Below are 17960 nucleotides of genomic sequence, written 5' to 3'. Positions count from 1 at the left end.
ATATCATGAATTTAAACTGATTTGATGCCAATTCAGCCATTTTGGAGGCTAGTGCTCCAGTGAAACCCTCTCAAGCTCTCACTGCTGAATTCATGATCAATAGCAGGAAGGGCCATCTGCCAGCATTACTTAAAGGAATCATCCGCTCTTTGAATGTCAATTACATACAGTGGCCACCAAACAGAAAATGCTGGAACTATTCAGCAGGTTGGGCAGCATATGCAGAAGAGAAGCAGAGTTAACTTCTCAGAACTGTTCTGATGAAAAGTCTTTGACCTGAAATGTTAACTCTGATTCTTTTTCCATAATTGCTATCAGAAGTGGTAAATATTTCCAGTGTTTTCTGTTTTTAATTCAAAGAAAAAAGTGGTGAGTACACCTTCTGGAAGGGTGGTCTGGAAGAGGAAGGCTGCCTTCAGGGGGTATGCTCTTTGTCAAGAATGAGGTAGCCTGGTATCTCAGCAACTCCTGCTGTGGGTAAGTGAAGGCTTCATGATCCTCTGGCTCATTGTATCATGGATAACTCAACCAGCCAAAGGTAGAGGTGAAGTTATTAAGGATGGAGGAGCAATCAATACCCACAGGATGAGACACTTCAAATAGCTTTGAACAGTGACTCTACCCATAACGTCGAATCCACTCCACAGCAAATTGCCCAATCTGACCTTGCTGTCACCCTAACTGATGAAGTCAAAAGAGCCATATGACAACCAATAAACAATGAGACCTTAGGAGGCAATGAATATCCCTGCTGCAGAGATGAACTTCTGTCAAACATTTGCAACCTCATCTCCCACATGTGGGGAGAAGAAGAAGAGCAAGGGGACCATGGCCCCAAGAAAAGCTATCACTAGGGTTCTACTCCAACACCACATGCTATTAGTAGAAGAGCTGTTCCCAGAATCACTGTGTTAATTACATTTAATCAGAAACTCAGTTAACATGATCTTTATGATGCTACATGTTCTACAAATCTCTAGCATTAACCACAATATGTAGTCTTTTTCGATCTCACAAAAGTCTTTGATTTTGTTAGTCAAGACTGAAGCATCCTTCTTAAATTTGCTTGCCTACAGAAATTAGTCTACATCTTATGTTAGTTTCATGGTAGAATGTAAGCTGTGACCTTAACCAGCTGGTCCACAATAGACTCGATCTAAATGGAGACTGGTGTCAAGGAAGGCTACATCATTGCCCCAACACTTCTGTCAAGCTTTCTTACAGCAATGCTACACCCCACCTTCAACAGGTTTCCAACTGGAGTGTAACTGAACATAGGACAAATGGGAAACTATTCATTGTAGATACCATTTCAGGAACAAGGTCACTGCAACTTTAGTTATTGAGCTTTAGTACACAGATGGTGCTTGCATATGTGCACGTTTGGAGAATAAGTGCCAAGCCACTGTTAACTTGATCACTGAGCTATACAAATGGACTTGAACTTGATATCTGTAAAACAAGGCCCTCTACTAACCAACCCTTGCTATAAAACACTGTGACAGTAAAGGTCTATAACAAAGCCTTTGAAATGTTGGACCACTTCCCACATTGATGATGAAATTCACCATCACCCTTTGAGGAAAAACAGTTTGAAGATCAGGACCTCAAACCTGGTACACATTTCATGATTGACTGTGAAGTAGCAGTCCCTGATGTCTTGTATGTTCTGAGACATGGATTACCTACAAAAGGTGCTTCAAAGCAGTGGAAGAGATGTCACCAATGCCGTCTCCACAAAAATTTTCAAATCTATCAGCAGGATGATCAAACTAACATCAACCTCCCCTTGCAAGCCACTATCTCCAACATTGAGACTCCAATTATACTCAGATGGCTCTTTTGCATGCTTGACACCATGTAGAAACACTCTACTTTGAGCTCTGTTATGGCTCAATATTTACACAGGCAATTTTAGGATGTTTCTCCCTGAGAAAGTGTCACATCCCTGCCAACCTGTGGGAGCCCCTGGTCCAAGGTGGCTCAAACAGGATGGCATGAGCACTTTGGTTCAATGGGTTAGGAGCACACAGAAGCCCAGGGTAAATGGTGGAAAGAGAATACCACCTCCCTTAAACTACCCACCCATCTGCCCCTTCAAGTGCTTCCTGATCTCTGTGGCAGAGTTTGCAGGTCCCACCTTGACCTCAGCAGTTACAGAACTAGAGTGGAAGGAAATTGACCTCAATCCTATGAGATTGCTTAAGAAATATGTCAGTTGTCATTTAGTTGGTAGCTTCTCATCTTCAGGTCAGAAGGTAATGGATTCATGTCCCACTCAAGTTAAAAAAAAGTCAGAAGTGCAAAAGGATTAAGCAGAACACCAAACAACAGAACAAGGTTAGAAATTGGAAAATTTTTCATTCTTCTTTCAAGCATTCTGCAATGTTGAAATAAAGCTTGGTTCTGTTGAGTACATACATACAGATGGTTATAATGATGAGGCTTGTATTTCCTGTTGTGAAATCCTTTAAAATGCTAAATAAATACCAATTCAGAGATGCTAGTTCTAATCCCACCACCACAGCTGTGAAATTTGAATTTAGTTATTTAGGTAATTGAGAAAGTACAAAAATCTTGTCTCAGTTATGAGGACGGCAAAACTACTACATTGTAATAAAGCTGCTTTACCAATGCTTCAGGGAAGGAAATTGTCCATACCTTACCAATCTAGCCTGTGATTGGCTCATAACTACTCTCTGAAATGATCTTGCAAGCCTTTCAGTTGCATCATAATCACTGCATTAACACCGAATAAGAATAAAACTAGATGAACCACCCAGCATCAACCATGATACTGAATTTTGATATTGTATGTTGATTGACAGCCCAGTTAACCTTGTGTTGTCCTCCTTGTGAATATTTGGGTACTGGTGTCTAAATTGGGAGAGCTGTCTTTGGTCATAAACATTTGAGAGGTACTGCCAGAGTGGTCTAAGACAGTACATGCAGTACAGTACATAGTTCCCTGAAAGTGTGACTGTAGACAGGATAGTGAAAAAGGTGTTTGGCATGTTTGTCTTCATTCAGGGCATCAAGTACAAGAGTTGAGATGTCATAGTATAGATGTATAAGACAATAGTGATATCACACTTGGAATATTGTGTGTAGTTCTGGTTGCCCAGCTATAGAAAGGAAGTCATTAAGCCAGAGAGAGTGTAGATAAATTCATAAGAATGTTGCTGCGACTGGACAGCTTGAGTTATTATGAGAGATTGGATATGCTGAGGCTATTTTCCCTGGAGCAAAGGAGGCTGATGGGTGACGTTACAGAGGTATATGAAGGGCATATTTAATGAGAATGGTCACAATCCTTTTCCCATCTTAGAGGATTCTAAAACTAGATGGCATAAGTTTAAGGTGAGAGGGGAAAGATTTAAAAGAGACCTGAGGGGCAAGTTTTTCACACAGAGGGTGGTGAGTAAATGGAATGAGTTGCCAGAGGAAGTGGTAGAGGCGGATACAACTACAATGTTTAAAAGATATTTAGACAGATACATGGATAGGAAAGGTTTAGAGGGATATGGCCCAAATGCAGGCAAGTGATACCAGCTCAGGTAGGCACCTTGGGTTGGTATGGATGAGTTGGGCTGAAGGGCCTTTTTCAGTGCTATGTTACTCTGGTACTCGATGAGTCTATTTTGTAGATTGTATACACTACAATCACAGTGGTGGTAAAGGAGATGAATGTTTAGAGATTGTGGATAGGTGTGATGGGAGTGATGCAGTGAACAGAGTGTGAAATTGGTGGTGTAGTTGTTGGGATATGGCACGTGAAAGAGTACACGTGTGAAGGTCATTGAGTTTCTTGCAGTGTTACATTCAGTCCTCAGTTTGATTCCTAGCATTGACCACCATCTCTTGCTGAGTGAGTATTGGAGGCATCATGGTTGCATGTGGATACAGGACAAATTTTCTCTGCACCTCTGTTACCTAGACCACACAGCATTGGAAAATCAGAGTCTGCTCCCTCCCAAGTTGGCCCTATCTTTAGGAAAAGTACAATTGCTTCCACGTGACTTTCATCACCTGTTGCAGGCATGATGTAAGTAGGCTTTAACTAGTGAAATTTAGTCCAAGGGACCAAGTTATTCAGCAGCAGCTAAATGCTGAAATCAATATTGTAAATCACACAAAGAGCTCAGATTAGATCTGTTTCTATCACTTCAAATGAGCATGGTTTAATCATATTCCCAATGTCTGTTTTCAGTACTATCCCAGTGTGTCCAGACAAGTTGGTCCAGGGAGAATGCTCTGCTGATTACTTTTGCAGAAATTATTTATAATAACTTAATTTCTGCTGCATTACCCACATAGCTATTTTGTCCTTGGTTGATTGCTGTGACCCAGTTCTTTGCCAGTGATTTCCATTCTAAATAAAATGCAACTTCTCCTTCTTTCCTCTGTTGGATGCAAAGTTTTGAATATATTGCTGTTTGATCTACTATAGTATTTAGCTGAAGTGCTATTGAAAGAAGGGGGAAGGGTTGGGGGATGTAATTGGGCCAGAAAGCACGGCTGTGCCTCTGCCCCCATTTTTTTATTATTTTCACGCATCGTCTTTATATTTTCATTACAATTACAGTCTCCATTTATGAAATGGTATCTGCCTTTGTAAACTCATCCTGTTGGTGGCCATGTATTAACCACCAGATATAATTGCAACCAGGCAGTATGATTGAGGTTTACCTTTCACTGCCAAGATGGGCCAAATCTGCCTTAAGTGAACATTGGTTAAAACAAGCAGGTCTCCATTCCCCTTGTCACAAAACTCGGCCTTTTCTCCTTGGAGCGACAGAGGATGAGGGGTGACTTGATAGAGGTGTATAAGATGATGAGAGGCATTGATTGTGTGGTTAGTCAGAGGCTTTTTCCCAGGGCTGATATGGTTGCCACAAGAGGACACAGGTTTAAGGTGCTGGGGGGTAGGTACAGAGGAGATGTCGGGTAAGTTCTTTACTCAGAGAGTGGTGAGTGCGTGGAATGGGCTGCCAGCAACGGTGGTGGAGGTGGATACGATAGGGTCTTTTAAGAGACTTTTGGATAGGTACGTGGAGCTTAGAAAAATAGAGGGCTATGGGTAAGCCCAGTAATTTCTAAGGAAGAGACATATTCGGCACAACTTTGTGGGCCGAAGGGCCTGAATTGTGCTGTAGGTTTTCTATGTTTCTATGTAAATGTTGACCTTGGAATTTTATTTTTTAAATAAGTTAATAAGAAGTGGGTGCCATTGTCAAGACATTTTAAAATCCTTGCAAGGTCGTCCTTCAACAGCTTTTAACATCAATCTAAAATTGTTATATGCAAATGATACGTATATTGTTTTGAAAATCTCTATTTATATTTGTTACCAAATGAGTTAATGTTTTCATGGTTCATTTCAGTGGTTACCGATTGAAGCCATACTTTGGTTGAGCAGTTCGTTTTAAACTATGTTCTCAGTGTACATACTATACTGAATTATTTTATGACGTTAAACAATGTTACAGTACTTTCCCTCAGCAGCCATTGCCTGCTGATGTGGAGTAGAAGTTGAACAATTTCCACAGTCCCTAGAGTACTTTGATTAACTTCTATTTTTAACAAACCTATATTGGGGCATGTCTTGCCAGCCTGGAGTTGGGACCACTGGTTTACAGCTGTGCAGACTTCATGAATTTTCTGACTCTTGCATGTGTTGCCAGGTGTTGCTGCATCTGTCATTGTGCTCTAGTGGCTAGGCCCAGTCTTGCTGAGATTCCCCAGCATTCTGCTGTGTAATTGCCTCTCTGATTTTATGCCAGTTCTGATCTGACATAGTATAGACAGCTCCATTGAGATCCTCTGAGATCAGATTCCAGGCCTACGGAATAGGAGGTAAATGGAAAATAAGTAATTCTTAAAAATTAATTTACTTTAGGAATAATTAAAAATATTAAACTAAATATTTTATTTAGTTTTTAAAAATATTCTAGTTTTTATTTTTTTAACTAATTACTTAAATTTTAAGAAGATTTTAAATGTCTCAATGATAGCAATAGTTAAAAACTGTCAAATTCACCTAAAGTTAGACGTGAGGAAAAGCTCTGCCCTTTGGGGCTAAGGATTGTAAGTGCGGCACTGCCTTAGGCATGGTAACTGTTACGAACTTGTGGCTTGCACTGAGCATATAGAGGGTAAGGGAGATTGGCCTTCTACATCTGGACCAAGTGAGTGTCAGAAAATGGGATCAGTAGGTGATGCTAACTGTCTTAATTTATTGCCATTATCCCTTTTGAATCTGTAATGAAAGAAGTCTGACTTTCTGATTTATTTCTTCAACATGGCTGAACACTTCTAGGCTATGATGAGAATCAGAACCTGCACAATAAGCTCTGAAATGCTTCAATCTTATCAGTTATTCGAAGACGGTCAGGTGCCTTGCATTCAGGAGGAAATGGAATCCCATTACACCAACAAATGAATGACTAAATGATCACACCATGTGTAAAGGCATGGTGTTATGTTTTTATTGAGTAATGAAATGTCAATTCTAATAAATTCTCATGCTCTCTAGTTTTTTTAAACTGAGGGAGTATCTAACCTCTGTGCAGTGTCTCAAGATCGAGGATGACATGCTTCCATGCCATTTCTCTATGTACTGAGGCGGCTGATGAGGCTAAAGACATGTTTGATGGGGCAGGTGGGTTGGTAGTTTGGGAGATGGTGTTCCTCTCAGTATGCCAATGAATGGACTGAAGTTTCTCAGTGACATCCTGAATGCTCATCCTCCACACGAGCCAGAGACTCCAAAGAATTAGCAGATGGATTACACTTCTTCTCGGATGCTTAACCTGTGTCCACCTGATCCTCTTGCCAGGACAGAACTTTGAATCGAGTGTCTGTTTTGGAAATCCAGAGTGTGGCATGTGAATAATTTGGGCTGTCCATCAGAGCTGAATAAATGGCCTGGGAGAGGATGCTGACATTGGTTTACTTATCTAATACAATCACATAAAGTTACTAAGTCTACATTCTTATTAAAGGAGAGTTAATGTCATTATGCAGCAGGGTTTGTGTTTGCCCAGGATAATGGTACTACCATGATAATATTGAGTGTTTCACACTATAATTGCAAAATTTGGCAAGGTTGTCATTTCTGGTTGTTATCCAGTGTTACAAAAGATATTGGTGGGGATAAGACTGGGATCAACCATGATGTCTGCTGTGATCAGAAATTGTGCTGACACGATCTACGTCAGATACCACAGATATAATTGATGAATGACATTGCTCTTCAACAATAGTTGTACCATGGTGTAGACATTTAAATTGTGTCGTAAATACACATCTGCAATTGTTCAAATTTGTAGTATTACCTTTATTTCCAAGTTTGAATGGCTGGTTTTCGTCTTAAGTTTGCTGTATTTTATGTAATTAACATGTGTATCTGAAATACTGAACTCTTCTCGAAAAAAGAGGTACCCAGGATTCAGAAGGGTTTCATAAGGTGGATGTGGAGATGATGTTTCTACTTGTAGGGAAGTCCAGAATTAGGGTTGAATGACAAACCAAAATAGATATTCAAAAGAAATTTCTTTCCTCAGAACGGTGAGAATATGAAGCTCATTGCCATATGGGGTAGTTGAAACAAGTGGTACATGGTAAAGGGAAGATAGAAAAGTACAGGAGGAAGAAACAAAACTCTCACTTTACAGTGTCTTTGATAAAGTTAACTTTACACAGGAGCATTATCAAACAAAATTTAACTGAGCAACATAAGTAGACATTAAGACAGATGTGTTAGTTTGATGGAGGGACAAGAAAGACTGCAGATGCTGGAAATCTGGAACAACGTACAAAATGCTGGAGGAACTCAGTGGGTCAGGCAGCATTTATGGAGGGAAATGAATGATCGATGTTTGGGGCTGAGACCCTTCATCAGGACTGGAAAGAAAGAGGGCAGAAGATTATTGTATAATGAAAGCAGATTGCAGACGTACAATGGTGAAATGTAATTTGACCTTCAAGAGTTGAAAAACATCTGGTACCCACAAAGATCAAAAACATGTCCTGCTTCCATTTTAATTATCATAATAACCTTTGAAAAAATCAACTGCATGTTTGTGTCCTAATAACAGTGCTTGGTGTCAGCTGTTGCAAATCCTTGATGTTTTATGTCTGACTTTCATCCAGAAGGACAATACCAATACAACAGATGATAAAATGTAATTTAAATCTGAAGCATTACTCAGCTGAGCTCTAATATTTTGTACCTGTCTTTATTTTTGGCATGCAGGTGGTCATGCCACTCGAAATAGTGTTAACTTCTGATGGAAGTAGAAAGTTCTTTCCAGAGGATGGTTGGAATCCAATGCTGGGGAAGGTCTCTGTGAAAATTGTAGTGATTTTAGGTTGGTAATGGGAGGGTGTAAAACCTGGCATTTATGATTTTATTTTGGTGGTGTTTTGTAATCTGCTTATTGCACATTCCACCCTCCACTCCCAAAACAAGTGTATTTTTGGCTCAAGAAAGGTCTGGATGCTTGCATTGACATTGTTAACATTTTACAAAGGTTCTATCGCCTACAAGAATGTTATTATTTTTAAGTTCTTTTATTTATTGATAATGAAAAGATCATGGGCAAACAATAACTAAAGATCTACTGCTGTTATTATGAGTTTGAAATTAATGTCACCTGAACTGAAAAAGGTTTTGCCAGAGATTTTTTTAAAAGTAGAATATGTTGCACATCATAAATTGAAATTACTGCTTTCTCATTTCCAACATATTTGCAATAATCACTTAAATATACACATGATTCAGATTTCTTGAAATATTGATTGGTATAGACAGGAATCCTTGTACTTTCTTCATATATATAAAACATCCTGGTCAAATACAGCTTTGCTGAATCATTGAGAATTACACATTAATTCTCGGGCTGTTCAGGGATTAATCATAGCATCTGGAGATCTCTCAGGAGCACAGACCAAGAAATTTTCAGTTTTGTGATTAGGTTTGTTAGTTGGTCACAATGGATGTTTGAAATGTTGGCATAAATAGGCTTCATTTCCTCCGAGATAGGGAAGGAAAACCTCTGCCAAGGTTCCTGTTCCTGAATGATAGGAAGTGACCTCTGTTGTATGTGTGTATTGTTGCAGGAGACACAATCAGGCTCATCTGTATTATCCTAAGGTGATTACATCAGCAGGCAAGAAAAATGTGTAAAACCCTTTCATCTCAAGGATTTGTCATAATCTTTCTAGAAATTTCCCTAAATATTATTTATCCCTGAGCTTATTGCTGTGTAATTTAAATTCAGTGAAATGAAATGAGGCATTTTATGGGACAATATATGTAGCAACAAAATATTGGTTATTTCGAAGTATCCAAATAATGAGAGAGAGAAGAGAAATCTGGCCTAAAGTTGAGAAGAGAATGGAGAAGTTTGCAAGGCTGGAAAATATATTGATGGAACATGATGTGGTGTTCAGCGATTGGTTGAACAAAATTTCAAGCTTTGTCCCAAACACCTAACTGGATAGTCAGTAGGGTCACTGGAAATGGGTGAAGGAAAAACAGTGATTGTCGTCTTTTCACTTATTAAAAAGTTTTGACTCTTCTGTCATCTGATGCCAAAGAGCAGCCTGATGCATAGAATCATAGAATTGTCACAACACAAGGGGAAGACATTTGTCCTTTCAGGTCCGTGGCAACTATTTGCGAGAGAAAAGCCAGTTGGTTCCATTTCCCAGCTCCTACCCTGTAGCCCTACATTCTTCTCTCTTTCAAATATTTATCTAATTCCTTTTGAAAACTATGACTGAACCTACTTCATTCACCTTTCTGGCAGTACGTTTATAGATCGCTGGCAGCATGAGAAAGTTTTACTTTATATTTCCCTTGGTTCTTTTGCCAGTCAACGTAAGTCTGTATCTAGTGATTCTTGACCCTTCTGTTGCTGGAAACAGTTTCTCATTGTTTATTTTGTCTTCGTGATCTTGAATGCAATCAAATCTTTATGTTCTCTGATCTAAATGCAGTCGCCCAATCAATCCACATGACTCAATTCGTTCATCTCTGGAATCATTCTGATAAATTGTTTCTGTACTCTTTTTATGCTATTCTATTGTATTGAATACAATATTCCAGATTTGGTTTTCCTACCAAAATGTATTGCATTTCTGTGCATAAATTGTAATCTTCTAAGTGTCCATTCATTGCAGGAGCCGGCCTGTGTCTTCTTGAGGTCCAACATTATCCTCCTCATTATTTACAAGATTTCCAAGTTTTTTCTGATTTTTTTTCCCAGTGCACTCATGGCATAAGTTTATGTAAATGAAAGCTATATCTCAGGATACATTATTGGGGAATACCACTGTAAGTCTATCCCAATAGGGAAAAAAAGGAACAACCACCACTATCCCGTTTCCTGTCCTCAGCCAATTTTATATTCATTGAGCATTCTATTCCATGGGTTTACATTTTGCTGACATGATCTTATCAAAAACGTTTTAAATATATGTCTAAATTACATCAACTGCATCATCCTCATCAGTCCTCTCTGAACTAATCAATAAATTCAAATAGTTAATTTGCCTGCAACAAGCTTTACTGGCTTTCTGTTATATTAATCTACATGTCCAAATGACTATAAATTCGGCTCATATTATTTCTAGCAGTTTCCCCACCACTGAGTTTTGAGTGCTTGGCCTGTAGTTGCTGATTTTAGCTTTGTATCTTTGTTTGGACAAGAATATAACATTTTGTAATTTTCCAGTTCTGTAGGATTACCATCAACACCACCACCTCCTCCAATCAACCTTTCGTCCAGTGCCTAAGGAGCATCTGATGTCCAGTTACTCTACAATTTCCACCCCTGCTTTTTTTTTCAGTATCTCATCTGGTCCAGGTGATTCTTCCACTTAAAGTTCAACAATCCTTCCAATATAACATTTTAATGAATTTTTAGCCTAGGAAATATCTCAGTGCCTTCTCTTTTCTTGTGATTTTGACATTTACTTCCTTTGTGAAATTAGAAGCAAAGTACTCTTTTAGTACCTATAACATGACCTTTGCTTCCTTTGTGAAAATCTTTTCTTGGTCCCCAATTGTCTCATTCTCCATTACTATACCTATTCAGATTTCAGTTGTCACAAAGGTTTCTGAAACCCAAGGAAGTGCATGACTAGTGAATATTGGAAATGGGGTGGGGGGTGCTGAGGGGGAGAAAAAAAAAGTCATCCCACTTTATTTGAAAATCTCCTAATCTTACAAATTATTGAAAATGTTCATGTGCATAAGAATTAAGCAAAAAATACAGGAAACACAGAAGAGATATTAGATTGTAAACTTTAAAAGATCTTTGGGAAAATGCAATCAGATGGATATTCAGAGGGTCAATAAACAAATGAGCCTGTTCAACTGCATTGCAGATCTTTTTGTATACACCATTCATTGCTGAACCAGTTCTGTGTCCTAGAACCTTCAGGTTCTCTTCAGTGGTGTGCATTGACAACACTTTCCTTGAGCAATATGCCATGGAACCAACTTGGGAAATGGCTATTTTAGATATTGTCTTGTGTAATTAAACAAGATTACTTTGTAATTATGTGGTAAGGAATATTCTAAGGAAAAATGATCAGAAAGTGATAGAACTTTGTGTTGAGTTCAAAAGTACATATTTAAGTATGAAAACAGAGCTTAAAGCTTAACTAGAATCTGGTGACCTACATCCTGAGATTCTGAATAGATGTAGTTGCATTAATAGTGATCTTTCAGAATCCCCTAGAATCTAGAACAGTTCCAGTGGATTGTAGAATAGTAGACAACACAGCTATTGAATAAAGACTGGATAGAGAAAATGGAGAACGACAAGAGCAGTTGGCATGATATCAGGCACTGGAAAAATGCTGGACTCGATTATTATGGAAATGGCAATAGGGCACTTAAAAATGATAATTTTAAGTAGAATCAACATGGATTTATGGAACAGACATGGTATTTGAAAAATCTAATCGATTTTCAAAAGGCATTTGATAACTCGCTGTGCTTGTTTTGAAAAGGGCTCATGAGGTTGAGGTAATATATTAACAAGTCCAGTAAAGCAAGGGTTGGAATAAACAGGTTAGAAAGACACATAGGGCCATCAGATACTTAAAGTCAACATTATAGCAGGTGAAAGAACAAAGAATAAATATCTTGAATTTTCTGTGATACGATCCATGTGACAAAGTGACCTGTGGCCAAATGGTCACCTTTTGTACAGCATAATTATAAAAGTCTATCAGTTTGTTGTATTAATTATGTGATCCAACTTAATTGTGTTAGCTTTTCTTGACATCTATTACATTTCTGCAAAGTAACCACAAAACTTACTAACTCTCTTACTAACATTTAAATAATACCTGATATTTTGATAATTGATGTAAGTGCTTAGTCATATTTTTCATTCAACAATTTACTATTTTGCTTGAATTAAATTCCAACTTCCTCATTCTCTCAATCTATGTGTCACTGGCACCTATGGCTGTATGATGCATTGACACCTCTCACAACCATCATGTCACTTAAATTTGGAGATAATGTTGCACAAGGCAGGACTAAATGTGGCTTTTCTCTTGAGAAATGTTCAGCTTCAGTTATCACTTCCTGAAGCGTTTAAAAGTTGGCTGTACGAAAGATTACGGGTGTGAATTCATGTCCCATTTGATGCTGAAATCGCTGTCTTTAAAAACTGACAATAATTCCGGTGAACATTCTACTAAGGAATGAGCTGTTAAATCAATCTCAAATCTAGGTCAAAGCAAAGGTATTTTAACATGCACAAAACAATTTAATTAGTTACTAAGTCCATAAGTTGATACATTTTATATAACTCTCATAATTATTGGTAAAGGATAAGTGTGATCCATATGGGGCTCAGGTCATACAATATGCATATGCCAGGCTAATTAAGGACAAACTGAAATGATCAATTATTTGAATTGAATCTCTGATATCTTAGATGAAGTGCCACCTTTAATTCTCATGCAAGAAAGACTGTAAAACAAAATGTAGCATCCTGGAGAGGAAATCTACCCATCCGTGCCTGTTTAGATGTATGGCCCACATTTCCTGGACTGTTTTAAGAAATTCACAAAACTTGCACTGAATCCTGTCAGAAATGTTTAAAAAATAATTTGCAATCTGCAGTTTGTAGAGCATACCAATTGCTCCTTGTAGTAGAATTTTTATTTAAATTTAGTTGGATTATGTCATACTAATAATCAATATACTTAAATGGATAGTATTTCACTTTATTGAAATGGAAAAAGAAACAGTAATGCGATAACATTGAGTGCCTTTTTCCTTTCCCTGTCTGTATTAGACTTGATAGCATATTAGTTCCAGTGTGCAAGATACCATGCAAAATCAGTACGAGAGTAAAATCTATAGTGACGCGAGATTCAAGGGTACTGGCTGAGAGCACATCTGATCCCCTATATGCAGCATTTTGGCATTGATTAAGAGATTACACTTAAGCTGCCACCAGCGATTTCCAGTGACGTGCTCTGTGGCTAGCTGCACTCAGTCCATTTAATCCTTTACTCATTTGAGGGTATAGCATAGGAAGGCGGATGGTGGTGATGCCATGAATCTTTCCTTACTTCGGTGATCAGCTCTCGTCAATCTGCTTCAGTCAGCTGTGCTCGGTGTGGAATGTCAGTAGCAGAGTTTGGAGCTGCGGGCTGTGTGAATGTAGGTGCATGCAGAACTGTTGGCAGTAGTGAAGTGTCAAGTGAAGGTGAGGCACTTGTCTCACTTTACAGCACAGGCAGGAGAGCTTTGCTACATTTGTGAATGAGCACTCGCTGTTGTGTATTAGCATGTCGTGGAGCTATCAACCTTGTGTTTGGGGAGAAGAGGCTGTGGGTGTTGGATGCTGTGTACTGCACTGATGAAAGGTTTCAAGCTTGCTTGGTAAGTATCAGCCTACAGCAAAGCTGAGATACACAGTGCACATTCTGAGAGAATTGAATCAATCCAGCTTTTCTAGAAGAGATATAGTGCAGAGAACTGCAAAAGTAGGAAATCTGATAATGTCTAATTGTTTGCACTTTTGTGGGGGATGTTAATGGTTTTAACTGATTAGCTAAATCAAAATTAAAATGCATTATTAAAGACAAAATATAGTTTTGTTACAGGTTCTGAATGCTTACAGGGTTTTAAGTTGTGTACAGTGATACAGATTTAAGAAAATGTTTGTTGCAGCATAAGATTATATACATGTTTGTAAAAGAATCCTGATAAAACTTAGCAGTTATGTAGAGATTGGATGGGGCACAGCATATATGTCATTTAGACTTATTCTACCTAAGTAAGGCTAAAAGGGCTGTCCAGTGTGGAACTCTGCGACTATGAAGTGGAAGTGGCTGCGATAGCGCTGGGGAGTGATTTCCTGTTGCTGAACTTTACATTTGTGGATATGCAGGTGCTCTGCTGCCATCCCGAGTTTGATGAATACAAATACAAGCTGCAGCATGGATTTCATTTTCTTAAAATGGTTTGAGGACAGATTTTTCAAACTAATGCCTTGGTGTAATCTGGTGCAAGTATGGCCTATGTTTTATGTTTGTCAGTTTCATTTAGTAGTGAGTTTGCCAACTTTGGTTGGATTTGTTCGTGGAGATATGGTTACTTCGCATTTGATCTTGTGATGATTTCTTGCAAATGTTATTCCATTTATGTTATTAGAACACAAGAAAATAGAAGCAGGTTGGGTCACCAGGCCTCTCAAGCCTGCCCTGCCATTTAATATGATCATGGCTGATCTCTACTGGCCTCAACTCTTCTCCCCATAACCCCTAATTTGATTTTTCAAATATTTGTCTTTCACCCTCCTAAATACATCTAGTGATCTGGTCTCCATCATCTCCACCATCACCTTCTCTCAAAGGGCGGTGAATTCCAGAGATTCACTGCCCATTGAGAGGAATTTCTTCTCGCTTCAGTTTTAAATGACTAGCCCATTGTTTTGTATCTGTCTCCTTGTTCATCATGATCCCACCAGTGAAAACTAAGGGTTGGACCTCTTGTTTCCAGAATAGATGTTTCTGCATATTGTCAATGGCAGCTCAGTGTTGCGAAAACTCCCACGTTCTTCATTGATTGCTTCAGTTGGCCAAAATTGGGCTCTCTGAGGCCTCATTGTTTATTCATTTTATTTTTAATCATCATTTAAAAGTTCACATTGCACTTTATTGTCATTATTTCATTGTTTATTTTTTCAAAGAATGAATCAATGCAGTCTTGGTGATGCTACATCTGATTAATACTTCATCATGAATTATATGTCAGATGATTTCAATGAATCACTGGGACATTTAATATCCTCTGTTAGATTTTTTTTGCAAGTTAGTACGTAGGATATTGTGTCATGTAAAGGATGCACAAATAAACTTTAAAATGATTAAAACTTTTTAACGTCATTAAAATAACCTGATTATAATGGAGCAGTGATAAAGACCAGTGAGAGTCAAATTTATATTATACTTTAAGCCATTGATGTTTAATTTTTTTGGGTTCTATTTAATGAGATGCTTTATAGAGTGCTTAACAGTGAGGGAGCTTTTGTTTCTTGTATGATATCTTTTTCAGTATTGGTTCCAATTTTAAGCAGAACTTTACAAGAATATAACTGTTTAACTTTTTTGTTTTGGAAAGCAATGCAGTTGATACAATAATTGTACACTCAATAGACGGTGTTATGAGGCTGTGACCAGAAGCTCAGAAAACAGGAGCCTTTATATTAGTGATGGGTGAGAAAAGCTGCTATGAGAGATCTGGTTTAAATTTAACAGTGACTGCGCAAGTTTCCCAGAGCTCAGGAAACTGGTGGCAAAATTAAGTCTGGTTACTCAAATGGGTCAGAGAAAGCAGATGTGCTCCCTTTCTACCTCTCAATAAAACCTCCATTCTCCCTCCGTTAGTTAAGGTCTGTCTTATCCTTACTGCAATTAGATACTTACCCCAACCCCCTCACAGATCCCTGGCTGCGACCTTGTACTTATTGTAGGTTTTTTTGTCTGTTAGACTGTCATTGCTCTGACTCCCAGGTGGGAAATGGAAGTAAAACATTAACCTAAAATCCTGCTGTTGAATTTGTCTGGATTTCTACAATCTTGGTCTTGCTGGAAGTCTCCTTACACCACTGCACCCTCATAGCCAACCCCACCCCCATCTGCTGCACCATGCCCTAGTTATGTGTAAGACAGATTTAGTCAGAGATTGCTGTAAACTATAAACAGCCACGGCTGATCCACCAGCTTGCTTAATAGTTCTATTAGATTGCATTGACTTAAAGATAAAATCAATATTTTTGCTTTGGTCATTCTAATAATGTCTGTTTGAGGTGGTTGAGCTTAACTTGGAAATTTTTCCCTTTCAAATAGGACACAAAGGTTTGCATTTCTTTTGTCTTAACTATTTGAAATATGGATTTGTCACCAACACAGTTACCAACAGTGAGACCTCTACTCCCCCATGAATGCAATATGATTGCTTCTGATTTCTAAGAGATCCACTCAAGTTGGTTTCTTGGTTTTTGGGTGCCACTTTTTCATTGCCAGTGACATAAACAGAACAGAGGCTGTTTAAGTTGTAGAAACTACAAAGACATTGAAGTAGTTTAACTATTGTTTATTGTATCAAGCTTGCTTAGTCCTTATTGGATCAGAGGAAAAAAAGGATACAATAGAGTCTTTTAAGAGACTTTTGGATAGGTACATGGAGCTGAGAAAAATAGAGGGCTATGGGTAAGCCTAGTAATCTCTAAGGTAGGGACATGTTCGGCACAGCTTTGTGAGCCGAAGGGCCTGAATTGTGCTGTAGGTTTTCTATGTTTCTAAGTTCTTCAAACTTATGAAATTGCTTTGTTTATATCCCACTGCTGCATCTGTAAGTACAGTAATTTTAGATTGCTCAAGTTCCAGTGTAGTAGGAAGGTTCAACTGGTCAAACCATCTCCGGAACTGTACAAAAATAATGGAGGGTTCCTTTCATTTAGCTTAGTTTTGGCTGTATCACTTAGATCACAGATCATATCGTATTCTGCCCTGAACTCTGTACTATAAATAGGTGGATTTAATTAGCAGAACATATGAATGCTTTAAATGTATTCCTTTCACGATAAAATGTCTTTTAAGTAGTGGATATTTGATCGACTTCAATATTCTGTTACGTACTACCATAACATACTACTTGCGCTTTCATACTAAAGACAAATGTTCATGACTTTGTAAATCTATTTCATGTGTTCATTTGTTGCATACTTGCAGTACAAGTAGAGCTGAACTGTTGTAGAAGTATAAACGACTGGGATTATTTCTTCTCATCAGATTTCAAACTTAAGACACCTCTGCCTCCCCCACCCCCTTTCCCTTATACTCTGTGCTGGCTGTGTACAAAGATTTTTTTTTCCCTTACTCTACTCTTTGTTGTGTGATCACTCTTGTGTAAAATTCTAAATTTGCTACTCAACACCTGGGTTCATTTTTCTTGCCATCAGTTTAGTTTCATTAAGGGTTCTTGAGTCAACTTTCCCTAAGAATTTATTATCTTAGTATACACTTCTGAGATCTTATCTTGGTTACCACCTCCCCGTCCCACACCCACACCCAGTTCTAAAATAAAGTGTTGTATGTCCAATTTAGAAGTGAAACTTTGATAATCTGCCATTCAATTGTTTGGAAATTCCCATGGTTCTCTGTGGCATCCCAAATGGTCCTGCTCTACTTTGACTCACCAGAGCTCTGATTGTAGTCATCCCTTGAAACCCATTGGTCCCAGTTTCCCTTGAAAAATCACCAACACTCCGTTTCCCACACTCCCTTTAAACTTACTGGGGCCCTGAATCCATGCTCCCTTTACACTTACCGGGTTCACTGGAATTCTTATTGTACTATTCTGTATTGTCAAAATAAAATTGCATTAAAAATGTGTTAGAATAATAATTTAA

At 38.3% G+C, this 17960-nt stretch overlaps 1 protein-coding gene across 5 annotated transcripts in view; it reads left to right on the top strand.

The window, feature by feature from the left end:
• LOC127583617 (protein Aster-B-like) overlaps window positions 1-17960 on the top strand; it is a 305877-nt gene that overhangs the window by 113375 nt on the left and 174542 nt on the right. The window contains exon 1 of one of the 5 annotated variants that reach the window (XM_052039780.1): window positions 13628-13702. The exons of 3 other annotated variants lie outside the window; for them this stretch is intronic. Coding sequence is in view for 1 of the 2 variants with exons in the window: in XM_052039776.1 (XP_051895736.1) it covers window positions 13884-13924 (41 nt within the window). In the remaining variant the exon portion in view is untranslated. Of the gene's footprint in view, window positions 1-13627; window positions 13703-13849; window positions 13925-17960 lie in introns of those variants that run through there. One more of the 5 variants, XM_052039776.1, reaches the window with a different exon arrangement.

This window comes from Pristis pectinata, chromosome 27, assembly GCF_009764475.1.
Source record: "Pristis pectinata isolate sPriPec2 chromosome 27, sPriPec2.1.pri, whole genome shotgun sequence".
Lineage (NCBI taxonomy): Eukaryota > Metazoa > Chordata > Chondrichthyes > Rhinopristiformes > Pristidae > Pristis > Pristis pectinata.
This window is presented reverse-complemented; position numbering and strand designations above follow the sequence as displayed.